This window comes from Neomonachus schauinslandi, chromosome 10, assembly GCF_002201575.2.
Source record: "Neomonachus schauinslandi chromosome 10, ASM220157v2, whole genome shotgun sequence".
Taxonomy (NCBI): Eukaryota; Metazoa; Chordata; class Mammalia; order Carnivora; family Phocidae; genus Neomonachus; species Neomonachus schauinslandi.
Window position 1 is genome coordinate 126,867,376 of NC_058412.1, and position 18,798 is coordinate 126,886,173.

The window sequence follows — 18,798 nt, forward strand, 5'->3', positions numbered from 1 at the left end:
CGAAGGCAGTCGCTTAACTGACTGAGCCACCCAGGCGCCCCTTGGCAAGGATTTCTTAGACATGATGCCAAAAGCATGGGTAACAAAAGCAAAAGTAGACAAATGGGACCATAGCAAACCAACCGTGCCTCAAAAGGAAGCCCCCTCTGCCGCTAAGGCAGCCTCACCCCCACCTCCCAGCCCCCACCCCACTTGAGCCGCTTTCCCATCCCTCCACCTGCCTCAGCCTCAGTAAGGGGTTCCCCAAAGCCAGCTCGCTGAAGGCTGCCCCTAAACTGAAGATTGTCCAGGTACCGGGACTTCTCAGAAACAAGGCGTTCTCCTGTGAGTGAATTTCAGTTTCTCTTTCCTTCTCGGCACCGGTCCAGAGAAGGGACTTGTGGGATACCCTGTCTCTGCGGCTCAGGCAGCCTCACGCAGATCCACGTGCTCACCTGGTTCAGGATTGGCCCCACCTACGTACGCCTGTCCCGTCAAGTGGAGATTCCAATTTTCATTTGCCTTTTCGCTTTACATACATCAGCCGGGGTTGCCCAGCGAGCCTGGCTAAAAGCAGAGCCATGCAGCAGGGAAAGCAGTGGGGATCTGGCCATGGCGACAGCGTGGGTCCTGGTGGTGCTGGTGACCGTGGTGCTGGGCTTGGCCGGAGCAGGCCCTGTCCCTACTTCCAAACCCACCACAACCAGGAGGGGCTGCCACATGGACAGGTTCCAATCTCTGTCACCGAGGGAGCTAGGAGCCTTCAAGAAGGCCAAGGATGCCTTAGAGGAGTCACTCTTGCCCAAGAACTGGAGCTGCAGCTCTCGCCTCTTCCCTAGGACCAGGGACCTGAGGCTGCTGCAGGCCTGGGAGCGCCCCGTGGCCTTGGAGGCTGAGCTAGACTTGACGCTGAAGGTCCTGGGGAACATGGCTGACTCGTCCCTGGGGGTCGTCCTGGACCAGCCCCTCCGCATGCTGCGCCACATCCACTCCGAGCTCCAGGCTTGTGTCCTGGCTCAACCCACAGCAGGACCCAGAGCCAGTGGCCGCCTCCACCATTGGCTGCACCGGATCCACAAGGCCCCGAAGGAGTCCCAGGGCTGCCTCGAGGCCTCCATCACGTTCAACCTCTTCCGCCTCCTCACACGGGACCTGAAATGTGTTGCCAGTGGAGACCTGTGCGTCTGAGAACCTGGACCCACCCTCAGCCCATCTGGAACCCAGAACTTATGTAGGCACCGAGCCTCACCCCTGCCTTAAGTTATTTCCTCTCCATCCCTTATTTATGCAGCCCTGCTCTATACCCATAAGAAATGTTTATTTTTCTACTTTTGTACAACATGCAGCAAATAAACAGGAATAAGAAGAAAAAAAAAAAAAAAGAGCCACTACTGTGAAGACTGAGAGAACAGAGGAACGTGTTAAACAACAGTGCGGGCTGCAATGAGCAAAATGCAGGCTCTGGCAAACTTGAAAGGACTAAAAATCCAGCTTAACAAAAACATTTCAAGGGGAAAAAAGGAGAAAGTTGGGGTCCCTATACTCTACAGGGACAGCCTTTAGGGTAAAGATGACGTAAAGATGTATCCACCAATTGCAGTGTGGAGACCTTATTTGAGCCCTGATACAGTTTTTAAAATATGGATTTCTATGACAACTGGATTTCAGAACATTGATTGCATTATCTATCGCTATTAAAGAATTCTAAAAACTTAGATGTGATAATGGTGTGGTGTTTTAAAAGTCCTTGTCTTGGGCGCCTGGGTGGCTCAGTTGGTTAAGCGACTGCCTTCGGCTCAGGTCATGATCCTGGAGTCCCAGGATCGAGTCCCGCATCGGGCTCCCTGCTCGGCGGGGAGTCTGCTTCTCCCTCTGACCCTCCCCACCTCATGCTTTCTCTCTCTCTCAAATAAATAAATAAAATCTTTAAAAAAAAAAAAAAAAAAAGTCCTTGTCTTGGGGCGCCTGGCTGGCTCAGTTGGAAGAGCATGGCAATTCGGGGTCATGAGTTCAAGCCCTGCATTGGATGTAGAGATTGCTTAAATAAATCTTTAAATAAATAAAAGATAAATAAAAAGTCCTTGACTTTTACATACACATACTGAAATATTCACAAATGAAATACCTATCTGGAATTTGCTTTAAGAAATTTATGAGGGAAGTGGATGGATGGGTAGAAAGGAAACCAGGTTGGCTGCAACTTGGTAACTGTTAAATTGTTGAATCTGGGTTCAATGTACATGAAATTTGTAAATAAAAAAGGTTTCTTCAGTGAGAAAATGGGAGGGGGGGGATGTGGTTTAAGCAAGGTAATAGTTCATTCCTCCTTACATAAAAACTTTGGAGGTAGGCAGGGCAGGCTGGGTACGATGGCGGCTTCCTAAGCATCAGGGACCCGGCCCCTTCCAACTGCTGCCCCACCCTCTTCTTCACTTGGCTTCGGCCTCCGTCTCACATCGGGGCTCCACTCCAGCCAGCACGGCCCTTGCAGCCAGGAAGGAGGCTCAGGGTGGGAAGGACAAGATCCTTTGATAGACAGGTCTTAGGAGCCACACAAACCACTTCTCCATCCCAGCGACCAGACATAGCCACATAACCATGCCTGGCTACAGGAGAGGCAGGGAAAGGCAGTCTTTATTCTGGATGGCCACGTGTCTAAAAAATCAGGGCCAAGGGAGAAAGGGTGAGAGGAGATCGGGGTTCAATTGGGAGCGTCTGCCACAGCCCTTATCCCTCGGAGACTGGTAATCAGGCGTGGGGGGTGCCACGGACGGGCGCTCGAGGCTGGCAGCAGAGCCAGGGACAGCTGGTGGGCCTGATGATGTTAACTGTGCTTGTCATTTCCATCCACAGACGAAGCAATCTGCTCCCAAGTCAGCGCTCTGCCTTGGATGCGGGAGTGAGGGCCTGGCTTCCTTGGCTCTCCCGGGCCAGGTGCATGTGTCTCCAGGAAGCCGCCGAGCCCAGCGCTGCCATTCCCCATGCTGTAGCTAACAGCAAACCCAACACTTACGTGGGCCTTGGTCTGGCCCGAGGTCTAGACGATTTGTTCGCCAATGCATGAGAATAGAGAAACCTGCTTCTTCTGTCCCTGATAGCTGAGGTTCCTCTAGGGGCCAACCCAGCAGTGGTCACCCTCATGCAGAGACTCTGCAGCTACCGAGAGCCCGGACGTCCTAAACCACAGCTGCTCTTAGACCACGCTCAAGACTTTTGCCATACATCCCACTTTCAGGTCAACCTTCCTTTGAGAAAACACTTAAATTGATTTTTGAAGTCATCTATCATTGCTGTAGATGGAAAGCAGTATGGCCTGCTCCAGATAGAAGGCAACTGAACACCTAGCTAAGATTTTGCCTGAGGCTCCGTGCCCAACACCTGCTTCCTCTTTGGTCAAGACAAGCTAGCATTGAATGAACAGAACTTCCTCCTTAAGGCATCTAAATGGATCAGAAGAATTAAAGATGTAATTAATTTTTGTCATTATGTCCTCCAATGTAATTCGATGCCTGCCAATCACCACCAACAATCATTTCTCCTGGAGTCTGTACTCCCAGTCCTGAGAAGAATGGCTAAACTTTGTACACCTCAGTTTCCCCATCTTTAAGATGGGGATAACACGACCTAGCTTATAGGCAGGCTGACACGGTTACGTGGAATCATGCACGTAAAGTCCCAGCATAACCCAGCGCACAGTGTGAGCCCTCGAACGCAGAATGCCGCCTGTTGTCACGTATCAGTTTTGTGGAGGAGAAAATGTGAGTCCTGTCATTGAAGAATGTGGTTTGAGCAAAACAAACAAAAAAATCCAAGCAACCCAAACTTCAAAAGCAGCAAGGAGGGAGGGACATAAAACCCCAAACACTTGGTTTAATAATGGAAGACACTTTATTATTTTTTAAATCATCTCTCAACATTTCAACTCTTGGTAGAAATCAAATGCAAAACATCTGCTTTTTTAAATTAGCATATATTTATCCAGCTCAATCACAGCAACCTCATACAATAAGGTACACACCAAGGACAGGGGCAGAGCGTCTTCTCTTCCAGTCTGTGAACACGGTATCTCCATGGATGGCATGTGTGCCGGACCTTCTCTCCCAGACGAGGTGGGTACTCCTGCTTCTGCCCCCTGGGGGCACAAGTGACCTGGCATCACGGTTGGTGAAGTTCCTGTAGGCTGGAGCGATCTGGGAATGGAAAACTAGCAAACTAGCCCTCTCAGGAGTAAAACAGGCATCGATACTTCTGAAATGTGGAAAGGAAGAACATCGAAGATGATGACCCCAGAATGGCCTGGTCTTAGTAAAGGTGGTTGAAATTCAGCTGTATATACACATTGAACATCTACATGTAATCTACCAGATATATAAAAAAGAGCCATAGAAGATCTGGAAAACCTTAAAATCACTCGACTGAGTTGGAAGAACATCAGCAAATTCACAGTGGCCTCAGGATTCAGCCAGATTGAAATTTGTTCAAGCGCTGAATACCTCCTTCTACTACCAGAAAACCCACTGCATGTAAATTCCTGTAATACTCTGTACATCACAAACACATATGGCTAAAATATAGTAGTTCACAAGGAAGCGGTTTTATTTGCAAATTCTTGCCCCACTCCTGCTCTGCACCCCAAAAGGAAAATCCAGGGGTCAGTCGTTCGGAGTTAAAGGGGTCTTCAGGTTTGGAAGCGCTGAGGCTCAGCTGAGTATCTCAGGAGACATCCGTTTGATGGGCACAGGCTGACTCGGGCCCACTTTTAGTGCAAAAAAGATCACTGATGTTGCAGAGGAGTCCCAGAAACAGGCAAAGAGCGCTGAGATGGAGGGGCGGGGGGAATCCCATAGGATTTTCCTTCTGAAACAAGACTCAAGACGTTTGGAGTGCGAGGTTCACACGCAGCAAGTGGCAAAGACCAGGCTGTCGATCTGCAGAGCGAGGCTCCTGAAGGTCACTAGGTTATCGTGGTCCGCAGGCGCACGGACCTCCCGGCCCGCACTAGCCCCTAAGGGTACGCTGGAGGTAGGTATATAGAGATTTATTGTAGGGAAGACAGTGGCTCTCCACCGACTCCAGGACATCGTCTGCTCCTCCTTTGCCCCCACACTCTCCGCTCCACCCTCGTGCTGTGGTGTGTGTAGGATACAACACGGAAGGGCATGAGACCCTCCCTTGGAAGACTAAAGAACCCAGGCCATTTGTATAAATAGCTACATAATTCATGTTTGAACCACTGTGAAACACACGGCAAGTTGAATATTTATTTAAAAATAAATCTCAAAAATATCTATTTACAGTACAGTAAGAGGGACATGTGCAAACAACAGAAAGGGGGAACAGTCCATCCTGCCACGGAAGGCCCACACTTGGATGCGCCGGAGCAGAGTGCACGGACACCACGGGCCGAACCGAGCTGTGGTGGCAACAGAATGCCATTCAGGGACGACTGGACTCCGCTCGCTCATGAGACTTACATAGGCGGAAGTCAGCGGGGTGCGGGAGTCCAGGCGGGGTTCCTTGCGTTTGGGAAGGGGGTGGCCAAAGGATGAGCCATGGGAAGAGGCCCGGTGTGGCAGGAGGGCTCATTTCACAAGCCAACAGGCCTCTAGCTCGGCGCTCCAGGTGGGCATTCGGAGGTGACCTGGAGGGCCCTTCCCAGTCCAAGTTGGCTTTGCAGTGGGAGGGGTGCGTGTGACAGGGGTCTCGGAGATAGAAATCCTCTTCGAAAACAAAACAAACAACAGAACAGGGAGTGGAGAGATCAGCAAAACTGAATCTGAACGGAAGTGCCACCCTCCCCCTCGTCCGGTGATAAAGCAGCCGTCAGTTGAAATATCTGGGCCACCAAGTGAACTCCCACGTGGTGCAGCCAAGCCCACGATCCCCTGACACCTACGCGGACACCTACGCAGTCAAATGCAGGTCTCTGCTTCTGAGATCAGTACACTAACACTTCTTCCCCGGAAGGGGACCGGAAAGTCAGTGGCGTAGCCCTTGGAGCAGGGGTGCAGGGTCCAGTCTATCTATACACGAGATGGGAGAGCTGGGTGGACTTGTAGTTCAGCTGGTTGTTGGGCATGAACTTGTGCAGCTCATTCTTTTTGCAGCAGGGGTCGTAATGGTAGGCGCTGAGACAGCCGTCGCAGGAGACTTTTGAACACTGGGTGCAGGTGTTGGTGGCACCCGGGCGGTTGCAGAAGCCGCAGCGGGAGGTGGCTGTGGTGGCGGGCTTGGGTTTTGGGTGGAGGTGCGGCAGCCGCTCGAGGCCCTGAGTCTGGCCCGCGTACTTCTCCCGCAGAGACGACCCGTGGGCCAGGCTCTCGTGGGCAGAGGCCTTGCCAGGGAAGGCGCCTGGCTTGGGGGCCGGGGGACAGGAGAGCAGGCTGTCGCAGCGCTGGCAGAGGGAGGCGCTGCAGGACAGCCCGCAGCTCTGGCACTTGGACAGGGAGGACTCTTTGGCGGGGGGGGAGCGCTTGTGGTAGAGGGGGTGGGCATCATTTCTGAGCAGCCACACGTCCGGCCGCAGGGCGTCCTGCCTCCGGTGCGTAGCCCTAGGCTCCGAGTCTGTGTACAGATCCACGTCATCCTGAGCGGAGAAGTATGTGCCACGCAGCAGGCCGAGGCCGTTGTTGGGGGAGGGCGGTGGCGGGTCATCCAAGCTTCCATGGGGGGCGCTGGACATGGTCAGGAGCGAGGGGGACGGGCGGATGATCTCATCCTTGAGGTCATCCCCCAAGTCTGGTGCCGTGGGCTCCTTCCGCAGGCTCAACGAGGCCTTCAGGGGTGGCCTCCGGCTCTCCCAGTAGCTGTCGTAGGCATCGACCGACCTGGAGGGCTTGGTCACCCGAGGCTTGTAGTAGTCCTTGGCCGCCCGCTCGCTGGCTGACTTCTGGAGCGCCACGCGGGCCATGGAGGCCGTCAGGTGCTCCCGGCCCTCAGCCCGCCGCCGCAGGGCCTCCGAGCAGCCCCGCACATCCTCCGTGCTGCTCTTGCGCTCGTTCACCACGTCCAGCTCGGAGTAGCCCTTGTCCTTGACTTGTGAGTGGATTTCCAGCATCTGCTCACACTCCACCTTGGCCAGAAAGAGCTCAAAGGAGACCATCTTCACCTGGAGGGTCTCCACGAGTTCTTTCAGTTTGTACGCAGTCCCTAACTCAGGCACATAGCCCATGTAATGCAGGATGGCTCGGATGTCCTCTTCCAGTAACGACGACTTGACATAATAAACGAAGGGGCCCGTGTAGGTCTAGGAGAAGGGGATAGAAAGAGAGGCGGATTTGCTCTCTGAGACGCACACGGAGCCGGCTTCAGAGCCCAACACACCCGAGGCAGAGGGGGAGCGCGGCGGGAGGGGGGAAGGATCTCAGCAGCTCCTCACTGCAGCAGGCAGAGGCCAGCTCAGCACATGGTGTGCGGGAATGTGCGGGAAACCGCGCGGCACTCCCGCCTCGAGCAGAGGGCACAAAGCCACCAGCTTCCCATATGGGGCTCAGCAACTCTGCTCCATATGAGGAGGAAACAGGGCAAACGGGGATGAAGAGAAGGGATCAGAGTAGAGGCAGAACGCCCAATGAGCAAGGAGAATATTCCTTTCTGGCATCTCTGCGAAGTTCTGAAGAATAACAGTCTGGCTTTGTGGAAACTCTCCTGAGCTGTCACTGCCTTCGGAATGATCCAGAGTTCTCTTTCTCTCTTAAATCCATCCTCTACCCTCCTGTCTGTTACTACTTAGTCCAAACCAGCTCTCAGGGTATCCCAACACCCATGGCAGCCTCCTAACTGTTCTCGCCGCCCCACTAGTCTAGTTCCCATACAACAGCCAGAAGGATGCTTTGCAAGCTTCCCAGCCTACTTAGGGTAAATTCAAGCCCTTTGCCCTGGGCTTTGAGGCCCTGCCTGACCAGGGTGCCGCCTACCTTTCCAACCTCACAGCTTCAGGTGGGAGCTGCCAGGGGCAGGGACCCAGTAAAGGATGACACTGGTCAGACAGCAAGATAGGGAGCCCCGGGGGTTCCTTCTAGTTGTTACGTCAAAGGAATGGGGAAGACGGGAGGGTCTGCGGGCAGAGAGGCATGGAATTGGCACAAGCCCTCTCCAGTCGGCCTGGGAGGGGAAGAAGGGGGACCAGTGCAGACAGCCTTTCCCTAGACCTTACCTTGATGCTTCTGAATTCCTTCTTCCACGGGTAGAGGAAAAGGTTGACGCCCACCGTTTCCAGCATGCTGAAGGCGCAGTGCAAAGCCCGCAGGCTGGAGGAGCTTAGCGAGCGCAGGGAGCTCTCCACCACCTCATAGAACTGGATCAGCCGGAATCGATAAAAGGGATCCACCTTGTGTAGGCTGAGCAGAGTCGATGCTGCCACCCGAAGGTACTCATCATTGCCAGGCTGCTGCTTGCTGGGGGTGGTGTCCACTCTGCCTTCATGGAACTGCACGTACTTCCGAAATAAGTCATCCTTATATTTTGTATCCATTGAACTGGGCTTCCCCATCTGATCCAGGGAAGGGGGGGGGCTACCTTATCTCCTCCATGGTTTCTGGGTCCGAGGCAGGGACATCGCTAAAAGCACTGACATGTTGCCCACCTGCACTAGGGGCATGCTCTGGAAGGGGAAGAACAAGAAGCACGTCATTCCTTGAAATGGTCCACATACCAGCGTGTGGCTGCTGAAACAAAACGAGAGACAGAACTGGCCTGAGCTACACCGGGCCTCACCAGCCCTTGGCCCCTTTCTGCTCATTCATTCACCACATTTACTGAACAGGACTATGTGCAAAGTTGTTGTGGAAACAAGACAAATAGGTCCCTGACTTTGCTGAACTCACGAATGAAGAATATGACTAGGAGCACCTAACCTGGTTTTGTGGGGAGGAGGAGTTTTAAAAAGTTCCCCCACCCCCACCCCGGGCAGTAGTGGTTAGACTTGAAGGATGAGGAGTTTGCCAGACAAAGAAGTGGGCGGAGAATGTGACAGCAGAGGTGTCGCCAAGGAGGAAGGCCCCGAGCTAACACTATGGGCGCTCACTAGGCGCCGGGCACGTATGCACACGAATGCATTTCATCTTCTTAAACATCCCTAGGAGATAGGATCCCCATTTTACAGATGTAAAAACTAAGACACAGAAATGTTAAGAAAGTGCACAAAGTTACAGAACCATGAAGAGGCAGAGCTGAGAGCCCGGGCAGCCTGGCTCCAAAGTCTGCGCCCTTAACCACCACGCCCTGCTTTCCTGAGGCAGGAAGGAGCTTGGCCTTGGGACAGAAAGAGGGCCAGAGCCGCTGAGGCAGCGAGGGGAAGGGAAGGGCGTGACCAGAGATGAAGCCGCAGGCGCCATCACGACAGGGTCCCGTGCCCCAATGGTACCTTTTACTCAAAGAGGCACGTGAAGCACCCAAAGAGTTCAAAGCAAGGGGGAGAGGGACAGGATCATACCACGCCAGCTGCTGACCCCTGGAGAATGTCTTACCTGCCTTTGACAGCCTGCATTCCCCTATTCCTTAAGAGAGGTTTATAGTCCCACCGGGAGAGGACAGAACATTCTGAGCTGGGGTACACCAAATTTATACACTCTTGCTGTCCGCTTGGCCACTGGTTAGTAGGACATGCACAGAGCAAAGCTATGTGGTTGGTGCCACAATGCTGGGAGGAAATCTGGACTCACTGGGGGTACGGCCAGGGCCAGGAGACGCAGCATGGGCATTACCAACAGATCCCAAAGCCGGACTGCCTGGGTGTGAATCTTGGGTCTGCTTCTCTAGGCTACTTGGGTGAACGACTCAGCCTCTGTGGGCCTCAGTTTTCTCATCTGAAAATGGGGACTGATAATAGAACCCACAGTCCAGAATTGGTGGAAGGATTATGTGCCATCAGTATATAAAACTCTTCACAGACGACTGGCTCGAAATGAGCCCTGGACACATACGAGCAGCTGCTGCTGCCCTCTGAAGGCGTTATACCCCCGCCACAAGGCCAAGCATTCTCCAGAAGGTAAGATCAGAGCCGGCAAATATGTCTGCCTAGGAGGCGATGCGCATCTTCAGCCTCGCCCAGTCTGACCACAAGCTCCAAGGGTGCAGGGATCCTGACTAAATTCCTCGTTGAGGTGGGCACCTGGGTGGCTCAGTTGGTTAAGCGACTGCCTTCGGCTCAGGTCATGATCCTGGAGTCCCGGGATCGAGTCCCGCATTGGGCTCCCTGCTCAGCAGGGATTCTGCTTCTCCCTCTGACCCTCCCCCCTCTCATGCTCTCTCTATCTCAGTCTCTCTCTCAAATAAATAAATAAAATCTTTAAATTCCTCGTTGAGGTAACCCGAGCACAGAGCCAGAGGTGGGGTATGAGGCGGGGTATGTGCTTCACAAGCACCTGTCTAAGTGAAGGAGGCTCTCGCCGGCTGTGGAGACAGCGAGGGACTAAGAAAAAAACTGCGGGACGGAACAGCCCTGTGCAGGCCTTTAGCAGATCTGACTTCAGCTCAGGAAGCGCTGACGGCCTATAAACCTGGCCGCAATTATGAAGTCAATAAAATCATCCACGTCTCGAGCCGCTTGCCGGGCTTCTCCTTTGGGAAGACTCCTGAGGATCTTAACTAGGAGATGAGGGGTGAGATGTTCGGGAGAAGTGGGGTCAGAGAGGCCACCTTCTCCCACCCACTGCCCTGCCAAGGGAGCCCAATGCTTCAGGAACAAATACACTTAAGGAGCACAGGAGGCAAACCTAAGTCCATTAGGATAAAATTCTACCTCCTGACCAAGGTCAAAGGCTTCACATGGTCTCCTCCTGCTCCCTTCTCATAGCTGTCTTCCCTTCCCCTCTAAGTCCCACCCACAGACACCTTTCTGTTTGTTCCTCAAACACACCAAGCTCATTTCTGTCTGAGGACCTTTGCCCATGTTGTTCCTTATGCATGTTTTCTCTGATCCTTCCCATAGCTAGCTCACTCTCGTTATTCAGGCCTTAGCTCAAGTGTCACCCCTCAGAGGCCTCGCTGGCAACCCCAGCACAGTAACTCCCCCCCTTCCCAGTCCCTCGTTATCCCATTATCCTGGGATAATCACCATTTGAAATTATTAACTTTATTTATTCATTTACTAACTTCCTCACCTTGTGTCCCCCATTACCCAGTAAGCTCCACAAAGGCAAGGACCACACCTGTTTTGTTCACCATGGTGCCTAACACACAGCCTGGCACATAGTAGGTGTTTGATAAAACAGGCGAAATGAATGATGCATTCATGATGCCACTCCTTCAGTTTCTCCTTGAGCTCTCCCAAGAATCCTGAGAGATGAGCTAGAGAGAGAAGGAACAGAGGCTCCATGACATGACATGCTGTAAGTAGCCAGGGTTAGTGAACCCAAGATTCCAAACCTGACCTTCTGTGGCATCTCTGTTCCTCCCCATACCCCATGATTCCTAAGTTCAACAAGTATTTATGCAGCACCTATCTCGTGCCAGGCCCTAGGATGGGTGCAGTGGGGGGATATGGGGTGGGTAGGGGGCAGCAGTTGGGAAGCCACAACGCTGCCCTCAATTCTAGTTGAAAGAAGTTATTATCAAAGTATGTATTGCAACCCGAGAGAAGACATCACTGTCCTTGCCAATAAAAACCCATATGTATTTACCATTTTTTATTCATCTGAGAGAAACTTCCATCCTGCCCTGGTCCCAGGGACTATTTTTTGGTACATCTGAGAAGAATTTAAACAGAGGGCCATCAAGCCTCCTAAACACTGCTGTGATTTTTCTCCGAGGAAGTCAGCTTGGAGCCTATAGAGGCTGATTTTTTTTTTTAACAAAGTCAGCCACGCTCAAGCTCAGTGTCTGCTGCTCTGTAATCACACCACAGTCCACACCCTTGTTTGTTGCTGGCACACACTAAACAAGGAAAGGGGATCCGAATAGCCCAACTGGTGCTCCAAGTCCTAAAGTCAAGGATAGGAAACCAATCTATGATGACTCTTGAACCAACACACGTAGGTGAGGAAAAAGGTAAAAGGAAATGAATGCTAAGAGACAATTAGGAAAGAGAGAAGGGAACGAATAATCACTGAGGTCCTACTACGACACACTAAGCACAGGGCCTTCCGCTTTAACTGCATCATCCCATTTAATCCTCATGACAACGCTAGAAGGAAACCAAGGTTCGGCCACAAAACCACCTGCCCAGCGGAGCTTCTCTGCCCAGTCAGAGCTGGAATTTGAACTTGGGTAGGTAGGCCCTACGGCCTGGGTTTTTTCCCATTTATCGCTACAATCTCCCATTCACCGAGGGATTCATACACGAGGGCTCTCTGCTAAGGGCTTGATGAAACCCACAGGATAGCCCCAAGGTTAAAGAGGAAACTGAGGTTCAATGAGGCCAAATCATTCGTCCTGAGTTACAAGGAAGGAAGAGTGGATCTGAGGTCCGAACCTAGGTCTGATGCCAAAACCTTGACTCAAGCTCTGAACTGCGATGCTTCTAGGCAAAGCTGTCCTTCGGCATCTGCCGGACAGCTCTACTTGAAAGGGCTAGGCTAAGTTAGAACATCCTATGGCAGGGTGAGCAGAGTTGAGTTCTAAAAATTCCTATAGTAGCAAAATTCACATCTTCCCACACAGAACAGGGCTGGAAGAGCCACAAATCTCTTTATGATGTAAGCTCAAGGGCCAAGGGAAGAGGCTGGCCAGAGACCGGCCAGTGGTGAGGCAGCTGACATCATCCCTCCTGAATACATTTTCTGAGAATACAGGCTGCATTGTAGCTGGTCAGAGCTGGTGTCTTTTCTGAGCGTAGAGCCAGCAATTTATTCCCAGCACTCTGCAAGAACAACAAAAAACACGCTCTCTGCAGAAACAGCGTGGTTACAGGAGACTAGACAGCGCAATGACAGAAGCCGTTAATTTCTCCAAGCAACCCAAGGATTGGAACACCATGACGTGCCAGTCTGGTGGGGGAAAAATGGCACTGTGAACACCCCTAACAGCGTCAGGCGGGTGCCCAGAGCCAACAGGCCTGGTCAGCACTTCCTGCACCCACAATCTGGACTCCCTTTGAAAAACAAGTCAATGAAGAGAGATATTATATATACAGTCAGGGAGGTGGTGGCTTTTTAAGGATTATTCTCTTTCTAAAGATTATTTTTTAAGCATCTCAAAGGAAAGCTGTATCTGTTTAAAACCCCACTGAAAGGAACTGAAATGATTTGGGGGTAGCAAAGCATTAGCTTGGCTTTACCTCAGCTGGCCCATTCAAGCAGAAACACTCCCCAAGCAGCATTTGAAGGCGCCCCCTCCCTGCACAGGTACAAGCTATTTTGGTCCCAGCACTGGCCCAGTCCACAGGTTTACAGATCTCTGGTCTAGCTTCAGCCAGCTCAGAGTTCCCTCGGCCTCCAAACAACAGCAAGAGGAGAGCAAGCAGTTCAACCCCCTCCACCTCCGCACCCGCCACTCCTTTGCACTCATTCCAAATCCGAGGTTCCTGAGACACATCCAAGGCACCTGGCACTGGCTGTGAAACACAGGGTCCCCAGACCCCAATCAGATGCCAGAGAAATTCAGAGAGAGGCCTTGCAAACCTCGAATATAACCTCAGTGGTGCTGAAAACGGGCTTCCTTACTGGCAGCTGCCTCTCATGAGGGCCTCTGAAGGAAGCAGTTTCCCCTCCCCGCCGGGGACAGAAGCTGGCGGCTGCTATTCCCAACCTGGTCATTCCTACAGCCTCGGAGGGCCGTATCAGTTGTGAAGAACACCCCAGTCCCAAACTCTGGCCCTTTCCGGGTTTGTGAATGAATTAAAAGCAGCTATCATTTACAGGACGCCTGCTGTACGCCAGAGACCGTGCTTCACAAGCATCATCTCATTTCAGCCCCACCACGGCCCTAGCAGGCACGTTCACTCCCATTTAACTAACTGGGCAAATGAGGCTCAGAAGATGAAATGACTTGTCCAAGGTCACACAGTGAGTACAAACCCAGGTCTGCTGCCAGAAACTGGCCTGGGGACCACTGCGCGGTAACTGCCTCACGGTGGAGTCGGGGTGGCCTCCTGCTTGGTTAGTCGCCGAAGAGGGGGTGTTCCTCCTGAGCTGCCCTGAGCCACCCATGGCCGTTCCCAGGAGTCTGCGAGGCAGCCCTCGGGGGAGTGGGGATCCTGAGGACAAGCTGGGCCCTCGGGATGCCGAAAAGGCGTGGCCGCCCGTCGGCCCCGCCGGCTGCGAGGGGACCCCGCTCCCGGGTCGGCCAAGCCCCGCCGAGTCGGGCGCCCCCTCTGCCCTGGGAAGCGACGGACGCCGTTTCCGCCCGCGGCCGCCCCGCACTCACCCCGGCACTGCCGCCGAAGACGCCCCGGCCCAGGGAATCTAGAAGGAGCCGCGGCCGCCCCCTGAGCCGGGCCGGCTGGGCTCTCGTCGCTCCGGCCGGCTGCAGGGTACCGAGGCCAGTACCCCGGGACAAGCAGCGACCCGGAAACACTTGTCCAGGAAGTGACGCCCTTCGGAGGTGGGTCCAAAGAGAGGCCGGGCCGCGGTTGCGCGTTGGGCCGGGTGGAGGCGGATGGTCGTGGGCGGCGGAGGAAGAAGCGGGAGGCAGAAGAATGAGCGGCGGTGTCGCGGAATGCGGCTCTGGGGCTTGGAGGGGCGCCGCCGCGACTGGGGCTAGACCCGGAAACAAACGGGCCGGACGTGACGCACGCCAGCCCCAGGATGGTGGCTGGCCGGGTTGTCATGGGAACCGGTCTGGAGCCGGCCGGCGGAGGCTGGGACTTTGAGCACAGACTGAGTGATCCCCGGCCTCCGCCTCCCGGACTTGTCCCTTGTCCAGATGATCTGCGAGCGGCGCTCCCAACTGCGCCTGAGCAGGAGCTAACAGTTGGAGCCCTCGCTCCATTTTACAGACGCAAATGCCGAGGCTTAAAGAGAGCAAGTGCGATCCCCAGCATCATGCGAGATGCAATCTAGCCTTGAGAGAACTGTTGATGTTACTCGCTGTCTTTTAAGAACGGGGCTCCCATGGGGCGCCTGGGTGGCTCAGTCGTTAAGCGTCTGCTTTCGGCTCAGGTCATGATCCCAGGGTCCTGGGATCGAGCCCCACATCGGGCTCTCTGCTCCGCGAGAAGCCTGCTTCTCCCTCTCCCACTCCCCCTGCTTGTGTTTCCTCTCTCGCTGTGGGTCTCTGTCAAATAAATAAATAAAATCTTAAAAAAAAAAAACCGGGGCTTCCAGCTTTGCCTTTGCCACTTACTAGCTGCGTGACCTTGGGCAAGTTACCTAACCTCTCTGAGCCTCAGCTTTTTCACTTCTAAAATGGAATACTAATAATACCGCCTGCTCGGATCCATGTGAGAATTAAGTGAGTTAATGCATGGAAAATGCTTATTACAATAATTGGCATATAGTAAAGATCTAAATATGTTTTGTTTTTAAAACCTGGTTGTCAGAGAAGACGACCTCTCTCTGCCCTCAACTTCCCTAAATGGAAGCCAGCGTTGAGGAAGACCAAGCCAAAATATTGCCTCCTTGCTTTGTGACTTTTCACCAGACATCTGGAGTTACCTTCATGGAGGCTTGTCACTTCACTTCATGGATTTGTCTATACTCCCACCAAACCGTGAGCTCACCGAGGCTCAGCTTTTGTGGTTCACCACTCATTGAATTCTTACCAATTGTAAAGTGCCTAACACATACCCAAGACTTTCTCCAACATATTTTCTTTTGGATCATCAGTCTCTCTCTCTAACTTACCCTAAACATTTATTGAAGACTCAGAGTGGGGCGCCTGGGTGGCTCAGTCAGTTAAGCACAGGACTCTTGATTTCACCTCAGGTCCTGATCTCAGAGTCGTGAGATGGAGCCCTGCAGGGAGCTCTGTGCTCAACCCGGAGTCTGTTTGGGATTCTCTCTCTCCCTCTCCCTCTGCCCAGCTCTTGGGCTCTCTCTCTCTCTCTAAATAAGATCTTTAATTTAAAAAAAAAGACTCAGAGCCCACTCCATGCCATGTTCTCTTCCTCCAACATGCTCTTCTACCCTTCTGGCCTCTGTGCCTCTATATGCTGTTCCCTCAGTGTAAATGATTTTCCCCCTCACCTCTTCCTTTCCATATATGTGTGTGTGTGTGTGTGCATATATGCACATTCATTCATTTTAAGCCTGACACCCCCCCAAGACCTGGAACTCCTTACTCATCTGTCTCATCTATGTTTCCCCTGAGCTCTGCACATGTCTGATCAGGATGTGCCCAACAGATGTTCCTTGATTGCATGATTCTCTCTCTCAGCCTTAGTGTCCCCAGCTACAGCCTGCAGGTCTTGTCTCAGGGGAGTCAGTGACATAATACACAGGGAAGCATTTGGAGAACCAGTAACATGCTATTCAAACTGCAGTGATAACTATATATGTTGCTATTTGAGCATCACTCAAAGCATACACTTTGTGTACTTTATCCTTTATCAGCTCAGGTTTAAGCTCCTCTCTTAATCATCTGCAAATTGATGGTGTTTATAGGAATTTCAGCTACGAAAAACTGTCCCACAGAACTCTGCCTTGGCAACGACTCAAAACTGTCCTTTGGAAACTGTTATAAGACTGCATGAGACTGGGGCGCCTGGGTGGCTCAGTCGTTAAGCGTCTGCCTTCGGCTCAGGTCATGATCCCAGGGTCCTGGGATCGAGTCCCACATTGGGTTCCCTCCTCGGCGGGAAGCCTGCTCTCCCTCTCCCACTCCCGCTGCTTGTGTTCCTGCTCTCGCTATCTCTGTCTCTGTCAAATAAATAAATAAAATCTTTAAAAAAAAAAAAAAAAGACTGCATGAGACTGTTAAGAAGCCCCTTACAGCTCTGTGGTTCTGCGGCAGCCAAAAGGGAAATAGATTTTTAAGGAGGCTTTACTAGTAGGAAACGCTGGTCATTGAGATGCGGTGACGTTATATATCGGAGAGGGCCCAAAGTCTCTGTAGAGAGCCATGTTTCTCATCTTTTAGACAGAGTTGGAGGCCTGAGATTTCTCTGCTTCGTGATGTGGAATTATAGAAGCATCCTTTTCAGATTTCATTACATAATGATTAGCAGATTATATAACAGTCATGTGACAATGATTAGGCACCTCTACTTCCTAGGAGCCAACAACACAAAAAATCTACCTCCTTCTTTCTTTTTTTTACTTTTTTATCACAAATATAATGCATGAATTCCAATGATACAGATGTGTTTAGAACAAAAAATGAAAAAGAAAAGCAACCCTATGACCCAGCAATTTGATTTCTTGGAATCTACCAGATAAACAAGCATAACTACAGAGAGACGTGTTGCATCCTTGTTTGTAATGCAAAAGCGAAAACCAAAAACATTCTAAATGTCCAGCAATAGGGAAATGAAGTATCCATACTCATGACTACTACATATCACTTAAAAAAGATGATGTAAAACTATTTAAGTCTGTGAGACATATTGTGGGATGAAAGCAGAAAGACATCCCCTGAAATGGAAAATAAAACATCAACCAATACTATATATTTTCTAAAGGTATGTGTATATGTATAAAGTCAACAGGGGACAATAGTGCAAATATATATCATTTGTTTTTTAAATCATCCCATCAATACATATGTGATTTTTATTAATATCTTTTCCCCCAACAATCAATAAGCTCTGGGAGGACATAACAGTATCTGTTTTGCTCACAATTATATCAGCACTATATATATATATGCCATATATACACTACCCCACATGAAATAGGAGTTTCAACAGTATTTGTTTCTGATGGAAATTGTCATTGAATGCCAGGTTTTATGTTAATATTTAATGGACATACTATGAGCAAGATGGATACAGCCCCTGCCCTCAAGGAGTGTATAGTCTCATCAGAAAGAGAATATTAATAAGAGTAGATGAACTAAAAACCTATAATTCAGGATAGAAGGTGGTAAATGTTAGGAGAAGGGCATAGAGCTTAGAGAATGGAGAAGTGATGGCCAATAGGGCAAACTGGGGACAGCCTCAAGGAAGTGGCATTTGAGGTGGGCTTTGAGTGAATTGGACATATAAGGATGTCCAGCTTTCCTTGCAGCTAGAGAGAAGAAAACAATCAAAAGCAAGGACCAGAAATTAAAACTCCACTGCCTACAAGCATAGAAGGTAGGCACAACTAGGTACTAGAGTACTACCATCTCATAATATATCGTACCAGATATTAGTAGTAATGTTATCTAGCATAGTACCTGGCTCACAGTAGGCATTCAATATATACTTTAGTGAGGACACCAATATTATTGAAACTTTACTATGCTCCAGCTGATTCTTGCCAAATTCCCTGCTGATCATGATCAGATATTCAGATTTCTAAAGAGGAAGGAAGTCCAGATTTTTAAGTGAAATTCCTCGATTGTAAACACCATGTGTAAATATACTTCCTAGTTCTGTCTGCTGAGAGAGCCTACAAAAAATGACACCCCTCTAACAATAAGCACCTAGCACCCAGATCTTGCTTTCTAAATACCATCCTCCACTAAAAAAAACCAAGGCTTCTTGGAGAAAGGACTGATTCTCGGGGTTAGGGCAGGGAAATTACAACATGAGCCTAGACCATCTTATTGAGCCAAAAAGTAAGGATATGCCAAAAGAATGTTGGGACATACCAAGAGGACACAAAAGCCAAATTGGAGGGGTTCCTATTGTCTAAATCTGGAACAATTTGAACATCAAAATAAGTAATAAGTAATGATAGTAATGAATTATAATACTTGAGGTGGGGAAGGAAGAAACCATAACAGGTTTCTAAACATAACATAACATAACATAACATAACAAACATAACAGAACAGAACAGAACAGAACAGGAAATA

The 18,798-nt window shown here is 50.9% G+C and overlaps 2 protein-coding genes across 2 annotated transcripts; one reads left to right on the forward strand and one right to left on the reverse strand.

Moving 5' to 3' along the window:
• The first annotated feature begins 591 nt into the window (after positions 1–591).
• On the forward strand, positions 592–1,167 carry LOC110576720 (interferon lambda-1-like). The gene has a single exon (XM_044918855.1). It carries the CDS (start codon positions 592–594, stop codon positions 1,165–1,167), a length of 576 nt encoding a protein of 191 aa, XP_044774790.1.
• Positions 1,168–3,894: 2,727 nt separating this feature from the next.
• On the reverse strand, positions 3,895–8,512 carry SPATA2 (spermatogenesis associated 2). The gene is made up of 2 exons (XM_021685920.1): positions 8,135–8,512; positions 3,895–7,225 (listed from the first exon to the last, which is right to left on the reverse strand). The coding sequence occupies exons 1-2, from the start codon at positions 8,468–8,470 to the stop codon at positions 5,999–6,001; spliced, it is 1,563 nt and encodes a 520-aa protein (XP_021541595.1). The 5' UTR covers positions 8,471–8,512; the 3' UTR covers positions 3,895–5,998.
• Between the last annotated feature and the right edge of the window lie 10,286 nt (positions 8,513–18,798).

What these genes read in the sequence shown, in the direction of transcription:
- LOC110576720 (XM_044918855.1), top strand. Translation starts at nt 592, where the DNA reads ATGGCGACAGCGTGGGTCCTGGTGGTGCTGGTGACCGTGGTGCTGGGC.
- SPATA2 (XM_021685920.1), bottom strand. Translation starts at nt 8,470, where the DNA reads ATGGGGAAGCCCAGTTCAATGGATACAAAATATAAGGATGACTTATTT. An exon ending in AGGAATTCAGAAGCATCAAG is followed by an intron (nt 7,226 to 8,134) that starts GTAAGGTCTAGG and finishes CCCTTCTCCTAG; the next exon opens with ACCTACACGGGCCCCTTCGT.